Source organism: Suncus etruscus, chromosome 10, assembly GCF_024139225.1.
Source record: "Suncus etruscus isolate mSunEtr1 chromosome 10, mSunEtr1.pri.cur, whole genome shotgun sequence".
NCBI lineage: Eukaryota > Metazoa > Chordata > Mammalia > Eulipotyphla > Soricidae > Suncus > Suncus etruscus.
The window spans coordinates 83569987-83594714 of record NC_064857.1 but is presented as its reverse complement, the minus strand read 5'-3'; the positions used below and the strand labels follow the sequence as shown (position 1 = coordinate 83594714).

The 24728-nt window shown below is 51.4% G+C and overlaps 2 protein-coding genes across 3 annotated transcripts in view; both read right to left on the bottom strand.

Moving 5' to 3' along the window:
* Positions 1–24728, bottom strand: part of VPS39 (VPS39 subunit of HOPS complex) — a 90148-nt gene that overhangs the window by 27121 nt on the left and 38299 nt on the right. Inside the window, exons 13-25 of one of the 2 annotated variants that reach the window (XM_049781510.1) lie at positions 22267–22410; positions 21778–21919; positions 21598–21684; positions 21229–21302; positions 20698–20796; positions 20028–20145; positions 19368–19496; positions 18261–18363; positions 18027–18072; positions 16917–17066; positions 16675–16809; positions 16405–16496; positions 15426–15501 (exon numbers count right to left, since the gene is read on the bottom strand). In XM_049781510.1, coding sequence (XP_049637467.1) covers positions 15426–15501; positions 16405–16496; positions 16675–16809; positions 16917–17066; positions 18027–18072; positions 18261–18363; positions 19368–19496; positions 20028–20145; positions 20698–20796; positions 21229–21302; positions 21598–21684; positions 21778–21919; positions 22267–22410 — 1395 coding nt within the window. Of the gene's footprint in view, positions 1–14904; positions 15502–16404; positions 16497–16674; positions 16810–16916; positions 17067–18026; positions 18073–18260; positions 18364–19367; positions 19497–20027; positions 20146–20697; positions 20797–21228; positions 21303–21597; positions 21685–21777; positions 21920–22266; positions 22411–24728 lie in introns of those variants that run through there. The other variant, XM_049781509.1, reaches the window with a different exon arrangement.
* Positions 192–11560, bottom strand: PLA2G4F (phospholipase A2 group IVF). The gene is made up of 18 exons (XM_049781683.1): positions 11225–11560; positions 10658–10794; positions 10438–10566; positions 9874–9914; positions 9648–9690; positions 9295–9421; positions 7184–7563; positions 6932–6969; positions 6583–6718; positions 5881–6017; positions 5506–5713; positions 4052–4166; positions 3667–3804; positions 3462–3581; positions 2408–2578; positions 2054–2220; positions 1225–1411; positions 192–1084 (listed from the first exon to the last, which is right to left on the bottom strand). Exons 1-18 carry the CDS (start codon positions 11304–11306, stop codon positions 831–833), a joined length of 2610 nt encoding a protein of 869 aa, XP_049637640.1. The 5' UTR covers positions 11307–11560; the 3' UTR covers positions 192–830.

Genomic DNA, 24728 nt, shown 5'->3' with positions numbered 1-24728 from the left:
TCTGCCTTGCATACGCTAGACTTGGACGGACCAGTGGTTCGATCCTCCCGCATCCCATTTGGTCGCCAGGAGCGATTTCTGAGCACATAGCCAGGAGTAATCCCTGAGTGTCACTGGGTGTGACCCAAAGAAAGCAAAAAAAAAAAAAAAAAATAGCTTTTTAGAAACAGCCTTTCAATGTTGGTTCTGAACCTGGCTCCTTCCATCTTGAAATTGGTAATTCTCCTTGGTACTAATTACTCTAGTGGGAGTGCTCCGCTCAGTGCACATTCACCCAAAACCCTCTGAGTGACTGCACCTCCCATACCACCAGAGCTCTGGGGACATGGTGAGTCTACAGGTGAGGTAGTAGCTGTGCTAGGGACAAGAGGATGAGGCCCAAGTTAGAAAACTGAGGGGTGATCATAGAGCCCCCACCACTATCACCATGACAGGAAAGGTTTAGCCATGAGGATAGTTGTGTGGCCAGAAGATGAGGACAAATGGAGTTAGTGGCCTAGACAGACAAGCCATTAGATCCTCTTTATTCTTGATGCTAGTGCTGCTTCCAGGAACTGGAGCAGGATGCAGGGCTTAAGCCAGGGTATGTGGATGAATTGGCCACACCTCTGCACTCCTCTGCAGTCAGGTTGAGAAGAGAGGTGAACCCCTCAGGACCTGAGCTCCACCTGCACTTGGGGTGAGCTTGCAGCTAGCCTCTGGCGTAAGCCCTACACACTCAACATCCAATGTGCTTTGACCACTTCCCCATGTCTTCAAGAGCACCTGTTTCTATGAAATGCCCCCTCCTCCTGGAAACCCCAAGAAGGCTGCAGCCCATGCTCCCTGAGTCACTCGTAGGCCCACAGGTTAGCTTCCCACCAGCAGTCCAGGTCAGCACCCCAGCCCTGCCGCCTGTGCAGTGCCAGCTCCAGCGCCTGCCGCACTTGCTCTGCCTGGTTGAGGACGTTGTATCGGGTCAGTTGTACCAAGCGCTTAAACTCCAGGGGGCTGTAGGTGAGTTTTATGGTGCTATAGGAGGAGTCAGGCCCATTGAAGGAAAACTCCGCAAAGTCCCTCTCCTTGGCTGTCTGTCGCTCCACACCTATGGGCAGGAGGGGGACATCAGGCCAGGGCTCCCTGGAATGGCCTGGGGAGTGGCTAGTCAGAAGCAACCCACACCCTAATTCTGAGAGGCAGAGGTCCACCCCGGGACACAAAGGGCCCGACAGGAGCTGTCCTTGCCTGGGGACAGGTGTGTGCGGAAGGTTCGGTTGACTAGGGGGAAATGAAGAACAATGGGCGAGCAGGGATCCTCACAGTCCGCAAAGAGATAGCATTCTTGAGGTTCTTCTAAATCCTTGGGGTGAACCTTGATCCGTGGGAAGGGGATGCCTCGGTCCTTGCAGTACTTCTCTGTCATCTGTAAGTCCTGAGAGAGGGGAATACTTGACCCTGGGCACTCCACCCCAGCCTGGACCCATAAGCTTGGGCAGCCATTCGGAGGCACTTCCTGTGCCCCCCCAAATCTGTGGCTGACTCTGCTGTTGCCTTGGTAACACTGGGACAGCGCCCCTTCCAGGTTGGAGTAGACAGTGCAGAGAGGGTCTTCCTTGAAACACTCCTGAGTGCCCCTTTGAGGCCCTTTTCATCTTTTTTTTTTTTTTTTTTTTGGTTTTTGGGCCACACCCTGTGACGCTCAGGGGTTACTCCTGGCTATGCGCTCAGAAGTTGCTCCTGGCTTCTTGGGGGACCATATGGGACGCCGGGGGATGGAACCGCGGTCCGTCCTAGGCTAGCGCAGGCAAGGCAGGCACCTTACCTCCAGCGCCACCGCCCGGCCCCTTCTTTTCATCTTAACCTATCTTAACCTTCTTAACCACCTCAGGCCTCTGCCTTCTCTGGAAGGAGGCATGGTGAGTTGAACCAGTAAGCTACCAGCAGCCATGGACACCTCACTGGCAACTTGGACCCCAGGCCTTCCTCAGGGAGTGATCCCCAAAAGATCCAACCTGGCCCCCTGGGACCCCTGAGGGATCTTTCCATCCCTCTATGTGCTCTACTGTCCCCATACCTCAAAAGGTTTGGACCGGGAGTAGCTGAAGGACAGGATGAGGTCCACATCCCTACGTGGACATAGAATCAGCGGGAAGGGGGAGTTGATGGCCAAGCCTGCGTCCACCAAACTCAGATGGTTCCACATGGGTGTGAGCTTGTTGGCGTTGGAGTCCAGATGGTTCTCTGCATGGGATGCTGGGTCTTGGCTGAAGCCCTTCTTGCTATGCATCCCAAAGCACCTTGGGCTGGGATCACCCCTTTCTGGCCAAGGGAGTCTCCCACCCAAGTCAGGCAGCAGGGGTAGAACCCAACAAATGCCCCTCAGCCAGGGACTCAGGCAAAGCTATAGCCCAGGTAGACAGGAACCTACTTTTCCAGGCCACAAATTCCCTTCTGTCCGCATAGCTTTTGTGCAAGCCAAGGCCTCGGAGGAAGTTGTGGCCCTTGAATGCTATGGGTCGGCTCTGGAACAGGTTCTGCAGAGCCTGTGAGATGGGTCCTTGTGGTATGTGGAATTCTATGTCAGGTACCTTGTAGTTCTCTGTGGGGGGGGGGGGGCAATGAGGAATAAAGTGATGCCCTTTTGTTCTGCAATCCCTCTGTTCCCCTAGTACCCCATTCTGTCCATAGCCCTCTTTTGTTTCTGGGCCACACCTGGAGGCACTCAAGGATACTCCTGGCTTTGTGCTCAGGGGTTACACTTGGCAGAACTCAGAGATTTTTTTTGCAGTACCTCAAGCCAGAGTTAGATGAACACATGGCAAATACCTTCACCTCTGTACTGTTTTTGAAGTTTGGTCACACCCACACTCACCCTGTTGGGGTCTGTTTCTATTGGTGCTCAAGGGACCCTGGCCTTCTGAGCACCTTCTATGTTTCACAACCCCCTCCTGTGGGTTACATGGACTCAAAGCCTGGTACATAGATCTCCCACCCACTTAGGAGACAGACACTAAGGAGGAAGGTCTGGGATGGGACAAGGATGATGGCGCCTGCAGAGGAAGGTGGAGTGTGAGTATATCAGAAACCTTTCACACACTTGACTATGCAGGGCCCCCGCACTCAGAGGCCTATTCTGAGGGGTGTGGACCAAGATCAACTAGTCCCCCAGTGGGCTTGTGCAGGACTAACCTAATGGGGCCCCCAGCTCCATTCAAGCAGAGAATGAAGTTGTGACCCCATGTCATATACCATGTCACTGTGCTTCATAAGGTCTGCCCTTGAGTTCCTACTCCATGCACTGCCTCTACTGATCTCTGGACCTCCCTCCCCCCCCCAGGACTCTAAGTGAAAAGTGAAGACATCACTGAGTCCAATGGGAAAGCCAAGTCCTGACACCCAGGGTTTGTGTTTGAAACAGAGGCATGTTAGTGACCAGGGTTTAGTGCCAGGGTTTGTGTTTGAAACAGAGGCATGTTAGTGACCAGGGTGGTGGCCTTCACCTATGACATCCACATTTTCTCCTTGTTGCTTATTCAGGTTGAAGTCGCTCAGCTTCAGTAATAAGTCCTGCAGGCTGCCAGCGAAGGCACTGCTCCATATCCCTGACAGAGGCAAGGCCAGTTCCTCACTGCTCCACCAACCCAAATCCAGCCCCTGCCAGAGCCCAGTCCTCCCACCTGAACTCACCCTCCAAGGAGTAGATCTGGGGCTCCAACTGCTGTCGCAGCAGTCGGCCCATGAAGAACTCAGAGCCGAAGAGCTGCGTGGGGATATAAGCCCCGTACTTGGGGAAGCCAACCTCATAGGGGGTGAATTCACACCATTCTTGGGTTCCAGAGGAAAGGGAATGTCACCAAGGGTTGCCCACCAGGACACCAGCACCCCCCGCCCTTGCACTCCAGCTGGAATCCTTGTCTGGCCAAGAGCAGAAGGCTCCCAGATGCCATCAGTGACTCACAGTTCAACTGCATCTATCAGTGATCACAAATGCTGCTACCTGCAATTGCCATCATCTCCACCTGTACCTGCCACCACAGGTACCTGTCTCCTGGGCCCTTCAACATCCAGGCACCTGCAAAGTCCTCCCCGCTGATGTTGTTATGAACGTTGATGCTGGCATAGATGGGGTAAGGGTTCTGGCCCTGGTTGATCGCCTCCTGTTGGTCAGACAGCTTCGCAGGGCTTTCCTAGGCAGGAAAGAATCTGTGTGGACTTCCCACTTAACTTCATGGGTGCTCCCTTTCCATTACCGGCTGAGGATGGCTTTGCAGGGTTGGGCATGGGAGAGTGTGCTCGTTGAGGCCCATGCTCTATGAGACAGGTATCAAGCTGCAACGGACAGAGACTACCTTGAGCTTTGTGTAATTCTGGGGTCTTTAGGAAATAGGAAAGTCAGTGAGTTTTCTTTCTTTGTTTGTTTTTGGTTTTTGAGCAACACCTGGCAGTTTCCAGGGGTTATTCCTGGCTCTTTGCTCAGAAATTACTCCTGACAGGCTTGGGGGACCATCCAGGATGCCGGGGATCTTACCCAAATTGATCTTGAGCAAGGCAAACACCCTACCCACTATCGTTCTGCCCCCTAGTGAACCTTTTCTAGGTTTTTGGGTCATACCCGGCAATGCTCAGGGATTGTTCCTGGTTCTATGCTCAGAAATCGCCCCCGGCAGGCTCGGGGGACCATATGGGATGCCGGGATTCGAACCAGCGACCTTCCACATGCAAGGCAAATGCCTTACCACTGTACTATCTCTCTGGCCCCAGTGAGCCTTTTCTAAAAGAAATCATCGAGGTTCAGGGCAGATAGCTCACGGGACTGGAGTTCCAACCCTAGCACCACAAGGTACCTGAAGCACTGCTGGCTGTACCTGAGTGGTGGCATCGAACTGCCAGAATCCAACATTGAAAGTCGGGTAGAGTACCATCAGCAGAGGTCCCTTATCTTCTATGTATGCATTTTTATGCAAAGAAAAAAGAATAACTAAAAAATGAGTGTTGTGTCTTGAAAACCACTAGGACACATAGATTCAGTATTTAGAAATGAGAAATCGGGTGACCCACCAGGTTCTCTCACTCACATAGCAGCCAGGCCTGCAATTCTAGCAGCAGTCACCTGGTGGCAGGAGTTAGTCACAAAGACCCTGGAACTAGCTCTGAAACTAGTTAAAGGTAAGAAGGATAAAGGACTTGTCTATCTTATAGGCTCCTGTGCAAAGGTTCTACTGGCCAACCAAGAATAGTATTTTTGGAGGTTTGGCGTGGGTGTTTTTGAAAAGCTTTTCAGGTGATTCTAATGTGCAGGTACAACTGAGAACTGCAGGAAGCTTCTCCTTCCTGGGTTCAGAGGCTGGACAGAGAAAGACTGCCAGGCCCCCAAAGGACTTCACCTCTGCTAGAGAGAACTAGGGCCTAAGAGACAGTTTGCAAATCTGACATCCGCACAGTTTGCAAATCTGACAAGGCAGAACCTTGCGATGACAGGGCAGGGCCAAAAGGGACCAGGTTTTCATCTTACTCAGTATTTCTTACCTCCTGGTGCAGGAAATGCTTAATAAAAAGGCCCCAAATGTCAATAAGGCAGAGTCTGTGGTTCAGACATTCTGAAACGTAGTATTGCAGCTGCTCTACAGAGAAGGCTCCCATCTTACTGCTGCAGACTCCAGTCTGGGCACGCTCAATGGGCCCCTGCAAGGACTTCTGGGACCAGGCTGGGTCCTTGAAGAGGGTGGACATGCACCTGAGGAGAGGGGAAGCTGTCTGTCCAGGAGCAGGGGAGAAGAAAGGACCCTGCCTCCCTACTACTTGCACTTGTTTTCCCTACCTTGGCAACCTTTTCTGTCCCCCTAACCCTCCTGGGGGCAGAAACCTAGCACCTCCCGCCTCCCTCTATCTCCAGACCCTTACCAGGTTGACCCAGAGACTCCACTCAGGTAGGTGACCGTGTCCAAGATGCCAAGCTCCTGCAGGCCTGCCAGGCTGCCATAAAGGGCCGACATGGCACGGACCCCACCTCCAGACCCCAGGACAGCCACCACGGGCACCTGGAGACAGTAAAAGCCATGGTGACAACTGTCACTGTGGGAAACTTTCCAGATGCTCAGCTTTTTCTGAACCCGCCAACTTGTCCCAGTTTCCCAGGGGATCCTCCCCCAGTCCTTAGGCAGAGCTGACTCCCCATCACTACCACCACCCCACCCTGCCACTTGCAAATCCCTGCAGCCACTATTTCACTGTGATGTCCTCCAAAAGGAGGGGTGCTGGGACAACAAGAAGAAAGTGACTCAGCCATGAGGGAAACCTGATTTGGAAGCAAATTGGAATAAGGAAAGGTCCCTGTGTGGACCTCTCATGCACAGATGTGGGGGTCTGTTCTATGTGGCAGGAAGTGGCTCCTTGACCCTGAAACACAATGTGTGACACCTTGAACTTTAACCTTATCCCTGGCAGAGCGTTTTAGCCCTGCACTGAAAGGGGAGGGGTGTCCTAACTCTTTTGATTATGCCTATTGCCTTCGGCCTGCCTTGTCCAATCCCTTCCTCAAGTTTTCTTTTTCTCAGTCCTTCCAGGGCTGAGGCTGAGGCTGGGGACCAGGCCGTGTGCCCCTACCTGGTCACTGTCAGGAGCTTTTCTCAGCCCCAACACACGTTGAAGGGCCTTGGACACAACTGGCTTCCTTTTGTTCAGAAACTGCCGCTCCCTGTCACAGAGGTCAAAGCCAAGGCGAAGGTCCAGTTCCCCGGACCTGTGGGGGTCAGGAGTGGACAAGAACCTCAAGTGGAGAAGAACCTTAGAAGAAAAGGGGTTTCCCAGGACCACACTTGCCCTTTGTGGAGCTCCTGAGAGACTTTCCCCACCAATGCCTGAAGCAAAACCAATTCCCACTGTCCTCTCTTTTGTCCCATCTCAAGCCCCCTTCAGGCCCAGCCCAGGAGCTGGCTGCTGCAGAGCTCCTCACCTCATCTCTGCCGATATACGCAGGGTCACCTCCTGGCCCTGTAAGAGATGGAGCCCCCCTGGGTGGATCCAACAGAACCTCCCTCCAAGAGCCCTAAGCCCCAATGTTCCATTGGGTATTCTCGCATAGTTGAGCATGCTGGGCTGAATTCTGGGCTGGCCTGACTCCAGCCCCGCTCACAGAGCCTCCCTTGGGCCTCCTCCAGGCCTGCTTAGAGGCCGTAGGGTTGGGGATCCCTGAAATAGTTCTTACCTCTCCCAGGGCCACGGTCTGCTGTTGCTCTTGGCCCAGGGGCACAGAGGCGAGCAGGAGATGCCCCTCATCCAGCTTGCTGGTCTGGATCTCCCGCTCCCCACTCAGGTCACTCTGGGGGAAAGGAAACACCCCGAGTTTCAGGGAAGGAAACACCCCAAATAGGGGGCCATAGAGCCCCAGAGTGGCCACCAGCTGCTGTGCCCTCACCTGCAGGACCTGGAGCTTCTCCTCCAGAGCCACCTCCAGCCTGCGGCTGACAACTGGGTTCACGTGGAAGCAGAAGGTGGCAGGGGGACCCCCCTCCACTGCAGGCTGCAGGGTCAAGAGCTGTGGCTTCTCAGAGGCCCCTGGAATGGCCACTTGGAAGTTCCTGGAGCCTGAGGGTGATTGACCAGTGGGTGGGGGTGTGATCCCAATTCTCCTCCTCACCCCTTAGAAATACCACCTTGCCACCCCTTCACACTCTGGCATTGACAGCCACAGTGATGGCTTGACGAGGGATGTTTTGGGTTCCATCAGCTCACCCTGATCATCATGGACACCCAGGGGGAGGTGGGAAACCTTTAGTGACAAGGGAGAGGGTGGGAGGGGGCCCCTTCCTGGAGCTCAGAGGCTGATCATTCTGAAGTGATAATAAGTCTACATAGCAAACCCTTGCTATAGCCATATTCTAAGCATAGCACATGGTTACACTTAGGAACTGGGGGTCCCATCTCAGGGGCTTCTAGTCAAGCTCTATACTCACTGCTCCAGGGTGATTAGCAGTGAGGGGAGAATGCAACTGGCTGCAAATCTGAAGGTATCCAAGAAGTGGGTTTATGGGAGCAGAGAGAATGGGGGGGGCTCTTGAAAGCCTTCTGGAAAGGAGGGAAGACCCCCCAGAAGCCCAGAGGGGGCCACAGATCCAGGCCAACACCAAGGCTCCCATTACACAGACTCTCAGAACTGGTGACCTGCCCTATCCCCAACCCCACAGGACAGAGACCTGAGCACTTCCCAGGGGCAGCACCAGCCACCCAGGATCCCTGCAGCCTGAGTTTCCTCTTTGGCTGCATCTCAGGAAATCAGGGTGATTGCGCCTAGTTCACAAGGCTTAAAGATAGATCCTGTAAAATGCTTGCTGCTGAGCCTGACACATCCTTAGGGCCAGATGCTGGGGGCATTGGAGATGATGGGGAGGAGGTGCTGGTGTGGCTTTTGATCCTGCTCCTGTATCCCTTCTTGAGGGATCACCCAGGAGTGGGCTGGCCACTAATGGCCCTGACCTCTCTTCCTCTTTTCCTGCGCCCCCAGCTCCTAAGACCCAGCCCCAGCACTGCCCTGAATAAGCCTTAGGGAGGCTCTTGAGGGTTTGCTTTGGCCACATGAGCTAATGAATCTGCCTGGCCACAGACTTGACAATTCTCAGTGGGGTTATTTCATTCTCCCCACCCATGCCCTGTCTCACAAGTGGTCACAGGCCAGTGAAGTGCTCTGGTCACTGATCATGGGTTCAGTGGATGTTGAGCTCCAGTTGAGCATAGGGTGCAGTGCCTTGAGCTGATACATAATAAAGCTAATGGCATTGCAGCAGCAGTGGAGGACCCTGTGTCCTCTCCTCTTTGCTGAAACACGTCGCATGATAAAATATGAATCTCGGAGCCAGAGCAGTGGTGCAGGCAGTAGGGCGTTTGCCTTGCATGTGCTAACCTAGGACCATGGTTAGATCCTCCGGCATCCCATATGGTCCCCCAAACCAGGAGTGATTTCTGAGCACATAGCCAGGAGTAACCCTTGAGCATCACTGGGTGTGGCCAAAAACCAAAAAAAAAAAAAAAAAAAAGATATGAATCTTATTGTTGCAAAGAGTTGCCTGTTTCTCTAGGTCAGCTCTGAGCAATGGAACATTTAAAAACTTTCTGTCTGGACCTATTTTCCTCTTCTTTTCCTCAGAAACAGCTCCTAGTCCTGTGCTTTGGGTTTGCTTCTACTGCTGCTTGGGGGACATGTGGGCTTGTGTGTATGGCCCAGGCTTCCAGCATGCAAAGTATTTCCTCCTACCCACTGAGCTACATGTCTGCTCCCCCTTCCCTAATTCTCCAGGAGACAAGGCAAGACACATGACTCACCATACCCCCAGGGCTGGCCTGAGTCCAGGCTGTCTTGCTCAAGGGTGCCCTGGACTCGGATGCAGGGCTGCGCCTGAGGTGGGGCAGAGGAGAAGCTGCAGGCCTGTGCCTTGCAGGTAAGGGCCTTCTGGGGCAGGAAAGAGGGAGGTGGGGGTGCGGTGGGGGTCTGAGGCACTCTTCCTGAGTTCTCAGCAGGGCAGTACTGGGGACTGTGAGCCAGGCAGGCAGCTCCTGCCCTCATCCTTGTGCCCTACCCCATCATCACCTTCCCTTTGAGGCGAGTTGACCCCTTCAGAGGCAGGTGGACATGCTGGGTTCACACATGGCCACCCCAAATGCCTTTTTTCACTCACCACTAGGACCCCATTGGTGATGACCTCAGAGGCAGGCAGATGGCTGCAAAGGAGGAGGGTTTGTGACACATCATTTCCCTCCTGGGGTGACTGTGGCACATTGTGTGAACTGATGATTGTGCAGGGGCATGTGGCAGGGGTGGATGGGCTGGGCTGGGCCTATGTGCCCAAAGCTGTCCCAGTGTCAGCAGGAGGAGATATTTATGAGTATTGCCCCTACTCTCACCTTTCCTCCAGAATAAATTCCACCTGCAGCTCCCCCGGGTCCTATAAAGAGAGTGGGGGAGCATCAGTTTGTAGAGTCTGGAGACCTTTAGGGACCAACCTTGTGCCCCTCCCCTCTGCCTGCTCCAGGGCTCTGTGGAGACTATGGTGGCTTTTTGTGGACACAAAAGGGCTAATGGCATAAACTGCTTATTTGTTCAAGAACATGAGCTGGAGGGGTCCGAGTGATAGTACAGTTTAGGGCATTTGCCTTGCACACAGTCAAGCCCTGGCATTCCCCATGTTCCCCCAAACCCACCCTGGAGTGATTCCTTAAGTGCAAAGCCAGGAGTAAACCCCGAGCATCACTGGATGTATCCCAGAAAAAAAGAATGTGAGCTGATGGTCTAGATGGCAATGTTGGCAGGAGTGGCCATCTGGGCATGAAGCTGCACCCATGTGCTGGGCTCATGGGCAAGAGGCAATGGAGAAAAAGCTAACAGGATCCATGCTGTAGAGCAGGATGAGGGAATCAGCTTAGCACCCCTTCCTGAGTACCAGCAATGAGTATGACTGGGGGACTCACCTGGTCCTTAATTTGGAAGGTGTGGCTGAAGGGTTGCCCAGGCTTAAGGGTATCCAGGGAAAATTGCTTCTGCATGAGTGAGTCATCTAACAGGACATCACTGTCGCAGAGGGTGAGGTCCAGGACATTCTGGAGATAGAGCAGGCAAGAGGTGCCCTGAGCAGGGCAGCAGGACCTGTGGGAGGATCCCCAGGGGAGGCCCCAGGGGTCTGATCTCTACCTTCACCGCACTGTGCAGCTGGTAGTGGAAAGTTTCATTCCACTCGGGGTCATTGCAGTTGTCCACCGTCCGGGTCTGCATAGGGCTGGGGGATGCTGTGGGTAGCCGCAATTGCACGTAGCAATCGGCTTTGGTCACTGGTGGGGGGGGGGGGCAACACCTCAGCCTGTCTCCAGGCCTCCTGCTGCTGAGGGGTGGTGGGAGGTAGGGGCTGCCCTGTGTAGGTGCCTCATGACTCCAGCCATGGCACTGCAGGGACTCTGCTGAGTGGGAGTCTTTCCCTGGGGTGATCACATGCAAAGCAGCCTTTGAGGGTTCTTAGAAGTTGGGGTGAAGCTTCCTCTCCCGAGGTAGATGCTGAGAGAGAGCTGGCACCTGCCACTTCACAGCTGCACCTCCAGGAGCTCTTAGGCATGAGTCCCTGGTCTGCTCTGCCTGCTTGCTCTGGGGCTAGTCGCCTGTATCACCCTCCTATGCCATCCCAATACACTCTTTCTCTAGGACTGCAGGGGTGTGGGTGGTCACAGGCTAAACTAGGGAGGAAGAGTGGAACTCAGGATCACTCACCCGGGTCTGCGTTCTGGATGTTTCTGGCCTTCAACACCTTTACCTGGAGGTCATAGTAGGGGTGTGATTCCTGCTGAAACATGACACCTGGGCCTCAGTTCCAGGAAGTCAGGTGCAGGGCTTGGTCCAATGCTAATGCTGCTGTGGGCCCAGCTCAGGGCAGCTGTCCCTGAGACGAGGTAGGTCTCAGCACAGAGTTCAGCATATTGGTGACAAACCTGCTCCTATAGATCAGTCCCCCTGGATAGACTGAATGGCCCATGGCAAGTGACTCTACTTCTCTGGGCTTCAGTTCCCCCATCTTTCAAGTGGGGGTTCTGATGATAAACTCACAGTGTTGTGAATTTTCAGTAAGAAGCTGTATAAAGTGCTTGGTGTTGGGGATGGAATGATGTATGCAAAGAACTTGACCCAAGTTTAATTTCCCGCACCCTATAATCACCTGAACCCTGCTGGCATAATAGAGTGCAGAATTATCACTGTTCACTCTGGAGCTTAGAGATCAGCACCAATAAGAAACCTTTCCTGTGCCCTGGGGGAAATGGTGTATCTGGTCATAAGACGCTCTCCCATTCCCTCATGTATGCATATCGCGTTCTCCCGAAATGGTCCCCCATAGTTCTTAAGTTTTCCTTTTCTGCCTATAAATTTTTCTTTTGTACATTCCCTTCCTGGCGGTTCTTGGCCTGGCAGTACTCAGGAGGCCACATGAGCATCAAACGCAGGGCTAGAAATATGCCCCAAGGCTCAAAGCTGTACAATTCCTGCACAGCTTCTCACAGCTCCTATCTTCTTGCCGAATCATTTCAGAAAGCCAAGTAGATCCTTGCAATTAGCTGGTTATTAATAATTATTTTACTTGTATTAATTTAAGCTCCACTAGACTGTCTGTAGCAAATGGATCCCACCCCAAATCAAAACTCCATGTTGGGGCTACACACCAATGGGCCTCTCGCTCTCTTCCCAGGAAAGGCCAAGTACCTTTACCTTCCATCGCTTGCAATGAAGTTCCCTCTTCTTCTTCTTCTGCACCAACACTGCTCCCAGGAGGGGCAGGCTCTTGTCTGCCAGCCACCTTGGAAACCACCAGAGCATGGCTGCCATTCAGTTCAAAACTGAAAAATGGCAGGAGGCCCTATCAGCTCTTCTCCTCCAGACTGATTACAGCCTTATTGCTAGCTCAAGTCTGATTGGTGGCACCTGGGCGTGTTAAGGGAGAGCTGGTTGCTGAGCTGAGAGGTTGGGGCAGGTGACCTGCTGGTGCTGGAGGTGGAGTTTCACTTGCTCGCAATTTCTCTGCAGCCCAATTTCAATGGCAAGAGTCACCTGAGTCCCACTGCAAGATGGGGAACCAGCATGCTCACCTCTACATCCAGCCCCCTGATTGTCATCAATCTGCTTGCTGATACTTGCCCCACACCACAGATTGTCTAATTTACTGGGTGTGGGCAGAACCCAAATTCTTTGAAATTCCAATAAGCCTTCCAGTTAAGTGCTGATGCCTCAGTGTGAACAGAAGCATGAAAGTTTCTGGCTCAGTTTCCCTTTCACTTGAAATTGCTTCTAACCCCTTTATTTGTTCTCTGAACCCAGCACTGCTTTGGCCTGATCTGCAAAAACCATCGAAGTGAGGGTCAGGAGATGTGTCCACATCCCTAAGAAACACAGGCTAAGTAAGGATTCTTTGCACTCTGCCCAGGCCCCCTCCAAGATGGTGCAGGCACAGCAAGTGGTTTTTGGTCAGATGGAGCTGACAAGGCCAACAGCAGCCTTCCACTGTGTAGGGGCAATCTAGAGGCCCAGCTGAGGAGTCTCCAGTTTTCTCTGGGGCGAGTCAGGGAGAGATACGTTTTTCTTCATCTCTGCTTTTCCCTACATCCCTCCTGAGAAACTAAAGAAACATCACTTAAAGAGAGAATTCAAACTCCACAGTGACCCCAAGGGCAAGTTCAGAACTGAAACTACCAGGACAAAAGGGGACATGAATGCTACTGGCCAGGCCTAAAGGGAAAGGTCTGTTTTTGTTTTATTGAAAGTGAACCCAAGAACCATCTGGATGTCTTGTCTCATGCCAGTCACTCCTTTGGCGATACCTGAGCATCCTGCAGGAGGGGACAGAAATAGAGGGGGCAGTGACTGCATGCCTGAAGATGTGTTTTCTGGGCTGTCGAACCCTGCTGGAAGACCTCTGCCCAGGCTTCCTGAATTCCTGAGCATTTTTAATCCCCAGAGAAAAGGCTGAATGGCCACTGATGGCTTCAGAGAGATACAGGAGGACCCTACCAACACTTCACTCGCTCCTCATCTCTGGGCCCCCTTAAACCCACCAATTCTCTGACCTTCCACTCAGTTGAAGGGGAAACTATATAGGAGAAACTAGCTTGATCAGCTGGCCTGTTTGCCCAGCAGAGACAACAATGTGGGACACTCTCTAGTTCTGCTGCTAACCTGGTAGTCACAGGGGCCACGTTTCCCATCAGGCCACACAGGTGGTGGGAAGAAGCATAGATGGTGTTGGTTCCTTCTTGGTATTCACTGTGAGACTTTCATCCACACCCCACTTTGAATTTTTCCAACTCTGGCCTCTACCATTTGTTCTTCCATGGAAGGCAAAGAGAATCTGGGGAAGGAGCTCTGGGAAAGCTAGTGTGACCCAGAGGGAAGACGATGCAGGTTTTTATTCTACAGCACCTGGGCCCCAGCTTTGGGGGTGCATCACATGCACAGGGGCACACACATCAGGGAAAGTTCCTGCTGCCCAGTGGGGGAGCAAGCCTGAGGTTGTTGCTGCTGCTCCTGGATGAGGTAGGTCCCAGCTGGTGCAAACAGGGCTGATAGGGCTCTGGTAGCTAAGGCTGATGAAATGGCCTGGAGGTGAAATTTGCCTCCCCAACCAAAGCAGAATTAATTGTTTGTCACCCCTTCCCCCTTGGACCCCCCCAAAGACAGTGGGCTGGAGGAGGTTAGTCCACTGACACCACCTGTTGGTCTACAACTCAGGCTTGAATGGATGGTGTGAGGAGGGTCACACTGTAGCAGTGGCCACAGATGGGCCACTACTGAAACAGTATCAGCATTGTGAGTCTGCAAAGCCCTAGTGAGAATGGGGTGTAGCCATGCCCAGCCTGCAGTGCTGGACACTAATCCTGGGCACACAAAGGGTGACCCCTGGGAGGCTGGCTCCCTCACAACACCCACCCCTCTCTTCAGCACTGTCATTTCCTGAACCCTACAGCTGCTGTCCTGCATCCCTGGCACCTTCTCAGCATGCCTGATGCCATCTACCTACCAATGGCTTCTGATCTGTTAATTCCATGTGGTGTAGATACACTCACAGACAACTTCCAAGAGTGACCTCCCCAATCCCCAGTGCCTGAACACAAAATGATGTTGCTCACTGGGCCATACTGTAGGTATGGCAACACAATGGTGAGGAGAAATGTCCTAGAACACAGAGTAATCCACACTCCTAAGCCAGCTGCCCAGGTGGTAGAGGGGTGCTGGGGGCCTTTGTGAGAGCACATGCCCAGCATGGCACCACATCCTGTCTTCAGACAGACATGCCACCTATAGGTGCTGAGAACACCACTGAGAATAAGCTTTTCAGTACAGAGTATTCAGAGAGGCTTGTGCCAGACTGGAAACTGACCAAAGTACCTCTGGAAGTAAAGACATCCTCATTTCTCATTTTACCTTAAATATATTATTTCCATATCAGGAAAATGGGAAAGGAAGCCTGGGCAGAGCAGTGAGGGGAGAGAACAAATAAAAAAATAAATAGGAAGAGAAGGAGAACAGACGGGGGGGGGGGGGGGGGGAAGACAATTGGGCCACACAGGGACCAACCGTGATGGACACATAACCATCAGGACAAACTGTTTGGCCTGAAACACTTCGTTGGTGGCGCCAAAGGGTCTTGCAGGTCCCTCGATAGAAAATTCTGAACAAACCACCCTGGGGTCACACATGTGTCTTTGCTCTGGTGATCAATATTCAAAGGCAAGATGGTGTCTGTCACCAGCCTCCAATTCAAGCAAGTCTTCAGTTCTTTGGAACTGCTGGCCACATAATGATGCGCGAGGGGAAATGAATCTCTCCTCCTCTAGGATAAAGCTGGACATGCCAGGACATGAGCCTCAGGGCTGGGCGCCCCTTCTCTTCGCAGGGAGCCGAGCTGTCTGTCTGCTGCCGCCTCTGTCACTCAGGTATCGGCTGGATTCACCTCTTTGGAACAGAAGTAGTGCACCACCACGCCGTTGGGGTATCTTGCAAATGCGCTACAGGAAGGAAAGTGATTTAGGATAAGATTCATCTCCCCTCCAGTACTGAGAATAGGCACCTATCTTAGAGGGGGCTCCAGTGTAGCCCACCCTGACCCAAGGATGTTGCTAGGATCTCTGGGCTCATGGTCACATGATAAAGGGATGAGAGCTAAGCAGTTCGAAGGTGTGGGGCTATCTGTTGCTACACCAGCAATATGGAAGCATATGGACCGCTTCTATCCAAGGGCAACAAGTTAAGTCACAGAAGGTAAAAGACCTCCACTCTAATTTGAAGGAAAGGAGATTAGCAGGTGGACTAGAAGTTAAAAGTGACAGAGGACAGTGCTGGAGGACTTTAGGCACTTTGGTGGTTAAGGATGTGGTACAGAAATTTTGTATAGCACAGCCATAAACATAATTAAAAACAATACTGTATCTTTGTCATCTAAACTGTATTTTTAAAGGACCAAAAGAGAACCTCCAAATCTAAAGAGAAAACCCCATATGATGAGGCCAGGATGTGGCTTGGTTGTATAGCACTGGCCTTGATGTTGTGAGGCCCTGAGTTAGATCCCCAGCATCATCTACAAAAAGTAAAACAAGTAATATGCTGGTTTGGAATTTCATACAAGTTATGAGGCTGTAGGTAGAAAAGTTCTTTTCCTTCAGTGGCACCTCCTTAAAGAGAAGGGCATCAGTCCCCACACAACTAGCACAGGCCAAATGGCTGTATCATTTCTATTATCAGAGAAGGGCAAGGTCCACAGTTCCATGACAGGTCTCTTGTGTTCAAAAGACTGCCCCCAATGGGGATCAGCAAGGAGAAGTAGCCGAAAGAGGGAGGAGGTGTTCTTGGTCAAAGTCCCCCTACGCAAGAATGGGGTGGGGGTGCTGCCCAGAAGAAGCAAAGAGGCTCACCTGTTCCCAATCTTCTTCTTGCACACCATGCAGACCTTCTCCTCTGTGATGATGCACTTCACCTGCTGGTGTAAGATCCGCTCTTCCTGGACCTGCAAGAGCAGAGAAAAGTGAAGTGGAACCCCTCTCCCACCTGCTTTGACTCTGCCACAGAAACACCTGCAGAGAATGGCAGGATCTCTTTTGAGGCTCTGCCTGTGCTGTGTCTACAGGGACTCGGGGCTCACTGCCTTGAACTCCTGAGTGTCGTAGAGTCTGGCAGGCTCGTACCCGCAGGAACTCTGCATGGAGAAGGTTCTTGAGCACTTGATTGAACCGCTTCTTTTGTGCATTTTCTTCCAAGACCTTCTCCAGAAATATGCGTATGTCATTGATCTGAGTGTTTGCTGGCAGAAGGTTGATGGCCTAGAAGTGAGAGTGGAGACGGGAACAGGGGAGACATTGAGGACCCCACAGTCGACCTCCACTTGTCATCACCCCCTGTAGTGCTCACTCCTCAGATACCACCTGACCTTGGTGGTGTCCAGCTTGCTATGGTGCAGCTCAAGGACCTGCAGGGCTGCCTGGAGGTTGGCCTGTGGCTCCAGCAGTTCCAGCTTGATTGGCCCCAGGCAGTGAACACTGGGGGGTGACAGATACATCCGCAGCAGGGACAGATACACCTGTGGCACAGGTACAGCCAGATATGTCACAATGGCAACAACATCTGAGGATTTCCAGTACGACACACCTAGAGCTAAGTAATCTGGTCCGACAGTGATTGCTATGGAGAGTGTTTAAGTTGCGTAATTTTTCCCTTTTTGAAAGACTTTGGTCAAGTCAGTCAAGTGGTGGCGTTGAAAACCAACAACGGTAGAAGGAACAGGGTGAGGTATTTTCTGAAGCACTCTGCTGAAGGCAACACTAGTGCACAACAGAATGCCTCCCACTTTCTGGTCAGTGAAGATGAACTTAAGAAACATGGCCTGACTTTCTACTGCTCCCAGCCCTAGGCCCGGGTGTGAGAATTCTGACTGGGGCTCTCCTGTGTGCTGTCCTTGACTCTGACCTTCCAGATCCCAGTAGCAACCCACTACCACCACCACCCTAGGCAAGACGAGTAAAAATGTATGCAGATGCTCACAGATCCATATGTGATCTAGTCAATACTCAGTGGCAGGGGGCCATTGGTAAAGTTCAGTGGGAGGTAGTATTGGGGTACTTTCTGTCTGCTTATTAAGGAGGTAGATTGGAGAGTGAGGGGTGTGAGAAGGAAGCCAGTGGTCCATCGAGTAAATGCAGATCCTCTATCCTATAAGCACTGCATTGGCTTCCCTGGAGAACCAGTGGCCAATCCTTCTCCAAAGGCACAAATTTATTACACAAGCCAGGTCTCCTGAGAGCCTGAGGATGATGGGGTGCTTCTCATAATCACATGGATGGCAAGGGAAGGAAGCTAGAGCCATTCATAGGAAACCAGAATGCTACCTATCTCCCTGCCCGATTCCCCAGGGCACTGAGCCTATTCAGATTCTCTTTCAACTCAGCAGTTCCTATTCCTCACCTATTGAAGGTGGGGGGGGGGGGAGGGAGGAGCAACAGTAAAGGGCACACACGCTCCCTGGGACCAGGGTCACACTTACATCTTTGTTGCCATCTCTGCTTTGGTCATAATGTTTGTGGCAGTATCTGCAAGGGAGAGGGTGGTGAGACAAGGCTGGAGGGCATCGAGGCTGCTGGTGTGAGCACCTCAGAGTCCCCTTCCCCACCCTCAGGGCCAATGTAGAGGTCAGGTTTGCTCTGACTGCAGGCCAAGCACCCCTGCTTCAGTGGGACCTGCTTTTCCAGACCACATGAGGCAGGCCAGGTCAACGTACTCCTCAGCCATCCGCGTATCCTTCAGGACATGCACATAGATGAAGAGGGCTTGCTCGTGCTTTCCCATGCGTCCCAGCAAGAGGGCGCGCTCTTCCAGGAGGCCTGAAAGGGAGGAGAGAAGAGTCCTGGTACCTTTCCCTGAGCACCAGACTGGAAGTACCAAACAATGGGCAGATACATTCTCATTACATACTTTTTTCCCCCAGAAAAAAAAATGACTAAAATTTTAAAAAGAGGGGAGGAACTGGAGTGGTAGTATAGCGGGTAATGCACTGCCAGTCTGGGTTCAATTCCTGGTATCCCATATAGTCCCCCAAGCCTGCTAGGAGTAATTCCTGAGCTCAGAGGCACGAGTAAGCCCTGAGAACCACTGGGCACACCCTCAAAACAGAAAAGGAAAAAAGAAAACAGGAGGGGAAAGACTCATTTTTGGTTTCTGGACCACACCTCAGATTCATGCCCTGGCACCTGTTATATCAATTTGGCAATCACTTTTTTTTTTGGTTTTTGGTCACACCCGGTAACGCTCAGGGGGTACTCCTGGCTATGTGCTCAGAAGTTGCTCCTGGCTTGGGGGACCATATGGGACACCGGGGGATCGAACCTCGGTCCGTCCAAGGCTAGCGCAGGCAAGGCAGGCACCTTAACCTTTAGCGCCACCGCCCGGCCCCTGGCAATCACTTTTGAGATGGTAATACTCAACAGTTATGTGCACAGTGTAAGTGCCTAAACTGTGCCAGACATCCAGCGATGAAAACAAGTATAAGTTCCCTGAGCTCCCACAATGCATAGATGTAATTTTTTTTAGACAAATTAGGGTGATTACTAAAACTGCCAAACAATGAACACGGCCAAGAATATGTACCAGAGCAACAAACCAGTTTCAATCTGGTTATAAATGAGCATATGTGTGGTTTATACCCCAAAATGGGACCCCTCAGAGATCTGGTCCCAAAGTGAGTCTGAGGAGAGACTAGCACTAGCTTAAAACAGGGCTCTCCGTAAACCCTGCTATTTTTGAGTGCTAGGAAACATGCAAAGACTAAGGCAGGTTTTTTTCCATTATATCAGTTAAAGTGGCTTCTGACACTAAACCAGAGACTCACCATCAAAGGGAAAGTCACAGATAAGCCGGCTGGGATCATAGTGGCCGGAAATTTCCAAGAACATAAGTAGCTTCTGGCGGTATTCACCCAGCTCCCCCTCTTCCTCCCCTGCAGGAACTGGGGTTTTACCTTTAGAAAAAAAAAAAAAAGAAACAAAAGGACACAGTCAGGCAGCAGGGTGGGGTTGTCAAGAAAAAATAAAGGAGCTGAGGGCTCAAAGATGTCACCTGACCACAGTAAGCAGAAAGGGCTGCCTAGTCACTTCAGTTGAATTTCCCTTAGTCTACGGCTCTTGCTGGTTCCCAAACATCAGCCTGGAGTTGCAAATGAAATAGCGGTCCAGAAACACTCTGGTTAGCAAACCAGTTTGTGTGAGGTTAGCTGTATCTGAGAGACAGATGTATCGTCTGTACATTCCACTGTCCTTGTGTTGTCCTTCCATGTCATCCGTACTCCCACCCCCCACAGGGTTCAGGGCAATTCAATCCTGATGAGATCTCCTGTGAGACACGGAGGTCTCTTGTGTCCTCACTTAGCTGCTCTGTTGTCTTTGATGACCCTCTCTCCCAGTGGGCCTGCACAGAAGGGTGAGGTTCGCTTACCGCTCCCCGGTCAGGCACCCCACCACAGTCTAGTGGGCTCCTGCTTCCTTTGAGGTACCTGCAGGGAAGGCCAGGAGATACTCCTTCATGAGACCCTGCACCTTCTCACAGTACAGCTGGATCAGGCAGTTGTGGAACCGAGTGCCCGTCTCCTCCCAAACATGGATGACATGTTCCTGTGGGAGACACAGGTCTGCCTGGTACCCTGCCCATGACCTGCCAGGTCACCCATTCTGCCTCATGTTTTTAAAGGACCACAGACCCTGTCATCCAGACTGTCTCCCTCATTAAGCTACACCAATTACCTAAAATCAGCAGGAAATTGGCGACACAATCCAGCAACCTACACTTATATTCATGATTTCCAATCTAAAACCCCCAATTCTGTCCAACAATCTCCAAATTAGCCTGTCCATTTAAGAGAAAATGCTTGTATTCTGGTATTTCAAGCTTATGTGCATATCCTCTGGTCATAATGTGGCTGTACACATGTGACTTTGACTTTTTTCTTCAACAGTATTCTCCCTTAATTCCCTGCACTTGACCAAGTTTAGAAGGCAGCAATAAAAAGTCACACTTCCCCCTGCTTGGTCTGATGTATCTTTCTTCCAAGGAAACCCCTGACCTAATATGTCTGCCAGTCCCTGGGGCCCCAATTTGAACTGCCCAAACCTGGCCTTGCTTGCCCAGCTTTGAATCATTTCAGTTCAGACTAAAAAATATCTTACCAGGTAAGGAATAGCCAGGCCCTTAAAGTTTTCTACCAAGAAACTGAGCACTCGGTCCCGTGGCAGACACTCCACCTCTGGGAGGTCTTCAGTAAAGATCTGTGGGGACAAGCCAGAGATTCATCTCACTGTGGTTCTAGGTACACACTCTCTACCAGACACTTCACAGGCACACAACCTTCTTTGCAGGGACACAAATTCTCTCACGGGCACACAAACCCCCATAGGCACATAAAGCCTCTATAGGCATTGTGGCACATAACCCTTCACAGGCACAAAACCCCACTCACAGGCATGCAACCACAAAGATAAAACCCTCCCCCATAGGCACACATATGCATGATGTGGACCAACTTTTGGGGAGGACACACAAAAGGTAGATTGAGCCAATTAGCGTATGGCAGCCTCAGTCATGGGTCCTGACACCTGTGGGTTTTCCCCTGACCACACTGGACCTCACACTGGCAAAAAGAAACACAAAATTTCCCACCTCTCTCTAGGGAAGGAGCCTCGAAGGACTCTGGGACCTACCTTCAAGCCGTCCTCTGGGAAGTCCCTCAGCACCCACATTGAATACGAGAAGATCAAATGCAGATTTTCTGTGCCTGGGGGAAAAGCCAAGCGTGGTCTCGGGGGAAGCCCACTTGGGCAGGGGGACAGCTGGACTGGGTACCCAAAGTGAATTTTCCAGAGCCCAAAGCTCTCTTCAAGCACCAGCACCAGGGTTGCTCAGTATCCTCGGGGCTGGCTACACTCTGAGCTGGCCGTGGCACCACCACTGGGAATTTTTTTTACCCCAGCTGGGGTAACACAGGACAAGATGGGGCTGGCAAGGCAGCACGAGACCCACAGGGAGGAGATGGAGTGGCCAGACCCAGATAGGGCCCCTTCCCACCGTACCTAGGTGCTGCAGGTACTGCACTGTCCGCTCATGGCCTTTCAGCGGGGAGTTGGCTTTCTTGGACTGATCCACCAGCACCTGCAGAGCTGCCCGGGAAGCCCAAGAACAGGCTGTGAGCCTCCCGCAGAAGGCACAGCCCCCCGGGAGACAGCAGGCCGAAGGTAGTGATTCCCGGTCACCTTTCTCATGGAGCCCTTTTTTCTCGTACAGGATAATCAGCTCGCTGTACTTGTGGGCCTTCTTCAGCACATGCTCACTCTCCTCGATGTGACAGTGATTGTTCTCCAGGCGCAGCAAGGGGGCCACCAGGGCTACGTTCGTCTGCAGAGGAAGCAGGGGATTCCGTGGAAACAGCTTCCGGGGGAGTCCGCCCTAGCCCTTTCCTGAGCCCACACCTGCCTCAAGCTGAAGGAGCAAAGGAGAAGCTCAAGCAAGAGAAAGCACTCAAGCCTCTATCAGGCTGCAGCAAGGGGCTCTGATACTGTCTAGGTTGTCTCACAACACATGTTTCGTGTCCAGGTTTCTTGCCTTCTTGCACTCCCAAGCTCACAGAAATCTGGTCCAGTCCAGGCAACTCTCATCACTCAACCAGAAGCAAGGATCCCAATGGGGCATCCCCCCATCTCAAGGCTGGGGGCTTCTGGGTGCTGGGTTCTGGGACAACTCACATGCAGGTAGCATTTGAGCAGGGTGGTGTCGATGATCTGCAGCAGCTTCTTTTTGGATTTGATGGTGGGTGTGCCTTCCATGAGTGGGGAGGTGCTGGACTGGTGGTCGGAGTCATTCAACTTCTTGACCAACTGGCTTCTTTTCTGCAAAGGCCAAAAATGCAGCGCTCAAGGCCGGAATGTCTGATCACCTCATTCCTAATACCTCCAGTCAGATCATACTTACTACTCTGGCCTCAGACTGGAAGACCATTTTTATCGGAACTAAGTGGATGGTTGCAAAACTGCCATAGTTACAAGAACTTGTTTGCTTGTTTGTCTGTTTCAGTGCTCAGGAATTACTTCTGCTTCTACACTTAGTAATCACTACTGACAATGCTTAGAGACCATATTGAAGCTGTATGGAACCGTGGGGTCAGAAGTGCCTTAGCCATTGTGCTCTCTCTCAGGCCCCAAGAACAACTGTTTTTTGAACACCAATGATATGTTGGGCACTATGGCAAAACACTACATATTATCCTAGTTTAACTTTACAAAAAGAAAATGTAAGCACATTATTATTCCTTGCCTGGTTGTTTGTTTATTATTCCTTATTTGTTTGTTTTCAGGCCATACCCACAGGTGCTCAGAGCTTATTCTTGGCTCTGCACTCAAGAATTCTGGCAGAATTGGAGGATTGTATGGGATGCCAGGGATTGAGCCCCAATTTGCTGCATGCAAGGCAAGTGCCCTACCCACTGTACTATATATAGCTCCAGACCCTATTACTTCTACTTTACAAGTGAAAAACTCAGCACATAGGTGTTAAACACCTCAGAACTGGTTGAGGCCAATTCTAATAAGGGTCTGATTCTAAAGCCCTTTTTTTCTGCTTGACTTTAAATTATTTCTGGGAAACCCTAGCTGTGCTCAAGGTTTAGTTTTGGCTTTCTTCATGGGAGTCATTCCTGGCAGGGCTAGAAATACAGTGCCAGGAATCACACCCAGGCTGGCTTCTTGTAAGGCAAGCTCCTTACCCATTACATTATCTCTCTGGCTCTCTTATCAATCAAGAAAAATTTACTGAGATATAAATCATACACAATAAACTGCATCTTTTCAATGTAAACGTACTATTGGGCACATTTTTACATGCTCATTACCATCCTCAATCAAGGAATTAAACATTTCTATCATTCTCCCAAAGAATCCTACCCTGAGACTGAGGATGTGGCTCAGTGGTGACATGCTCGCCTGCCATGTATGATACCCTGGTTCAAACTCTGGCACCGGAAAACACAAAGCATTCCATATACTCCTAACTCCATTGATAGGATGTCTATATCCAATCAGCTATTCCTGTTAGTTTTTCCTCTTACTCATTCTAAATTTTCTTTTCTTCTTTTTTTTTTTTTTGGTTTTTGGGCCACACCTGGCAGTGCTCAGGGGTTACTCCTGGCTGTCTGCTCAGAAATTGCTCCTGGCAGGAATGGGGGAACATATGGGACACTAGGATTCGAACCAACCACCTTTGGTCCTGGATCGGCTGCTTGCAAGGCGCAGCTGTGCTATCTCTCCGGGCCCATCATTCTGAATTTTCATGTCATGGTGCTTCATCAGGAAGCTCAACTTTTGTTTGTGTTTGGGTCAGACCCAGTGGTGCTTAGGGGTTACTCCTGGCTCTGCACTTAGATATCACTCCTGGCTGGCTCAGGGGACTATATAGGATGGGAATTGAACCCAGGTCAGCTGCATGCAAAGCAAATTCCCTATCAGCTATACTATCACTCTAGCCTCAAGGAAGCACCTCCAGTGGTGCTTAGGGGCTACTCTTTATTTTTGTTTGTAGGCCACACCCAACAGCACTCAGAAATCACTCCGGCAGGCTGGGGGGGGCGGTGGGGGGACCCATATGGGAAGCCACATCCAAGGCAAACACACCCTACCACTGTGCTATCTCTCCATAGGGGCTACTCTTGAAATGACTCAGCGACCATTTCTGATGGTACTTAGGGATTATGTGGTGCTGTGTAACCCTTCCCCCAACTTCCTTTTTCCTAACCTTTTCCTTTGAGATGTAAAGCCCACAGATAATTGCTTTAGTATCAGACAACCTTCCCCCACCTGGGATTGGGGATATTGGTTTGAATAAAGCAAGGAGTGTGGCCTTTGGGCTTGGGAGAAAGAATGAGCAGATGGTAGAGAGACCTAACTCCAATTAATATCTTTTCTGACTGCTGTGTATTATTTCTTTACCACTACCCTGCTTCATCAGACCCATCTGCCTGAAACTCGAGGCCCTCGGGCCCCAAATGGCCCTCCGTACAACATTTTGTGGCCCTGCCCTAGAGGAATCTTTTTATGTTTTGTTTTAGTTGTTTGAGTCACTCACACACACACACACACACACACACACACACACACACACACACACACACACACACACACACACACACACACACACACACACACACACACCAATG

Excerpts from the sequence above, each read along its gene's own strand:
- PLA2G4F (XM_049781683.1), bottom strand. The coding sequence starts at position 11,306 with ATGTTTCAGCAGGAATCACACCCCTACTATGACCTCCAGGTAAAGGTG. Across the intron at positions 4,167-5,505 it reads AGCATTTCCTGCACCAGGAG|GAAAGCCCTGCGAAGCTGTC; the intron begins GTAAGAAATACT and ends TTTCCTGCCTAG. Across the intron at positions 2,579-3,461 it reads AGGTGAAGGCCACCACCCTG|AGAACTACAAGGTACCTGAC; the intron begins GTCACTAACATG and ends CCCCCCCCACAG.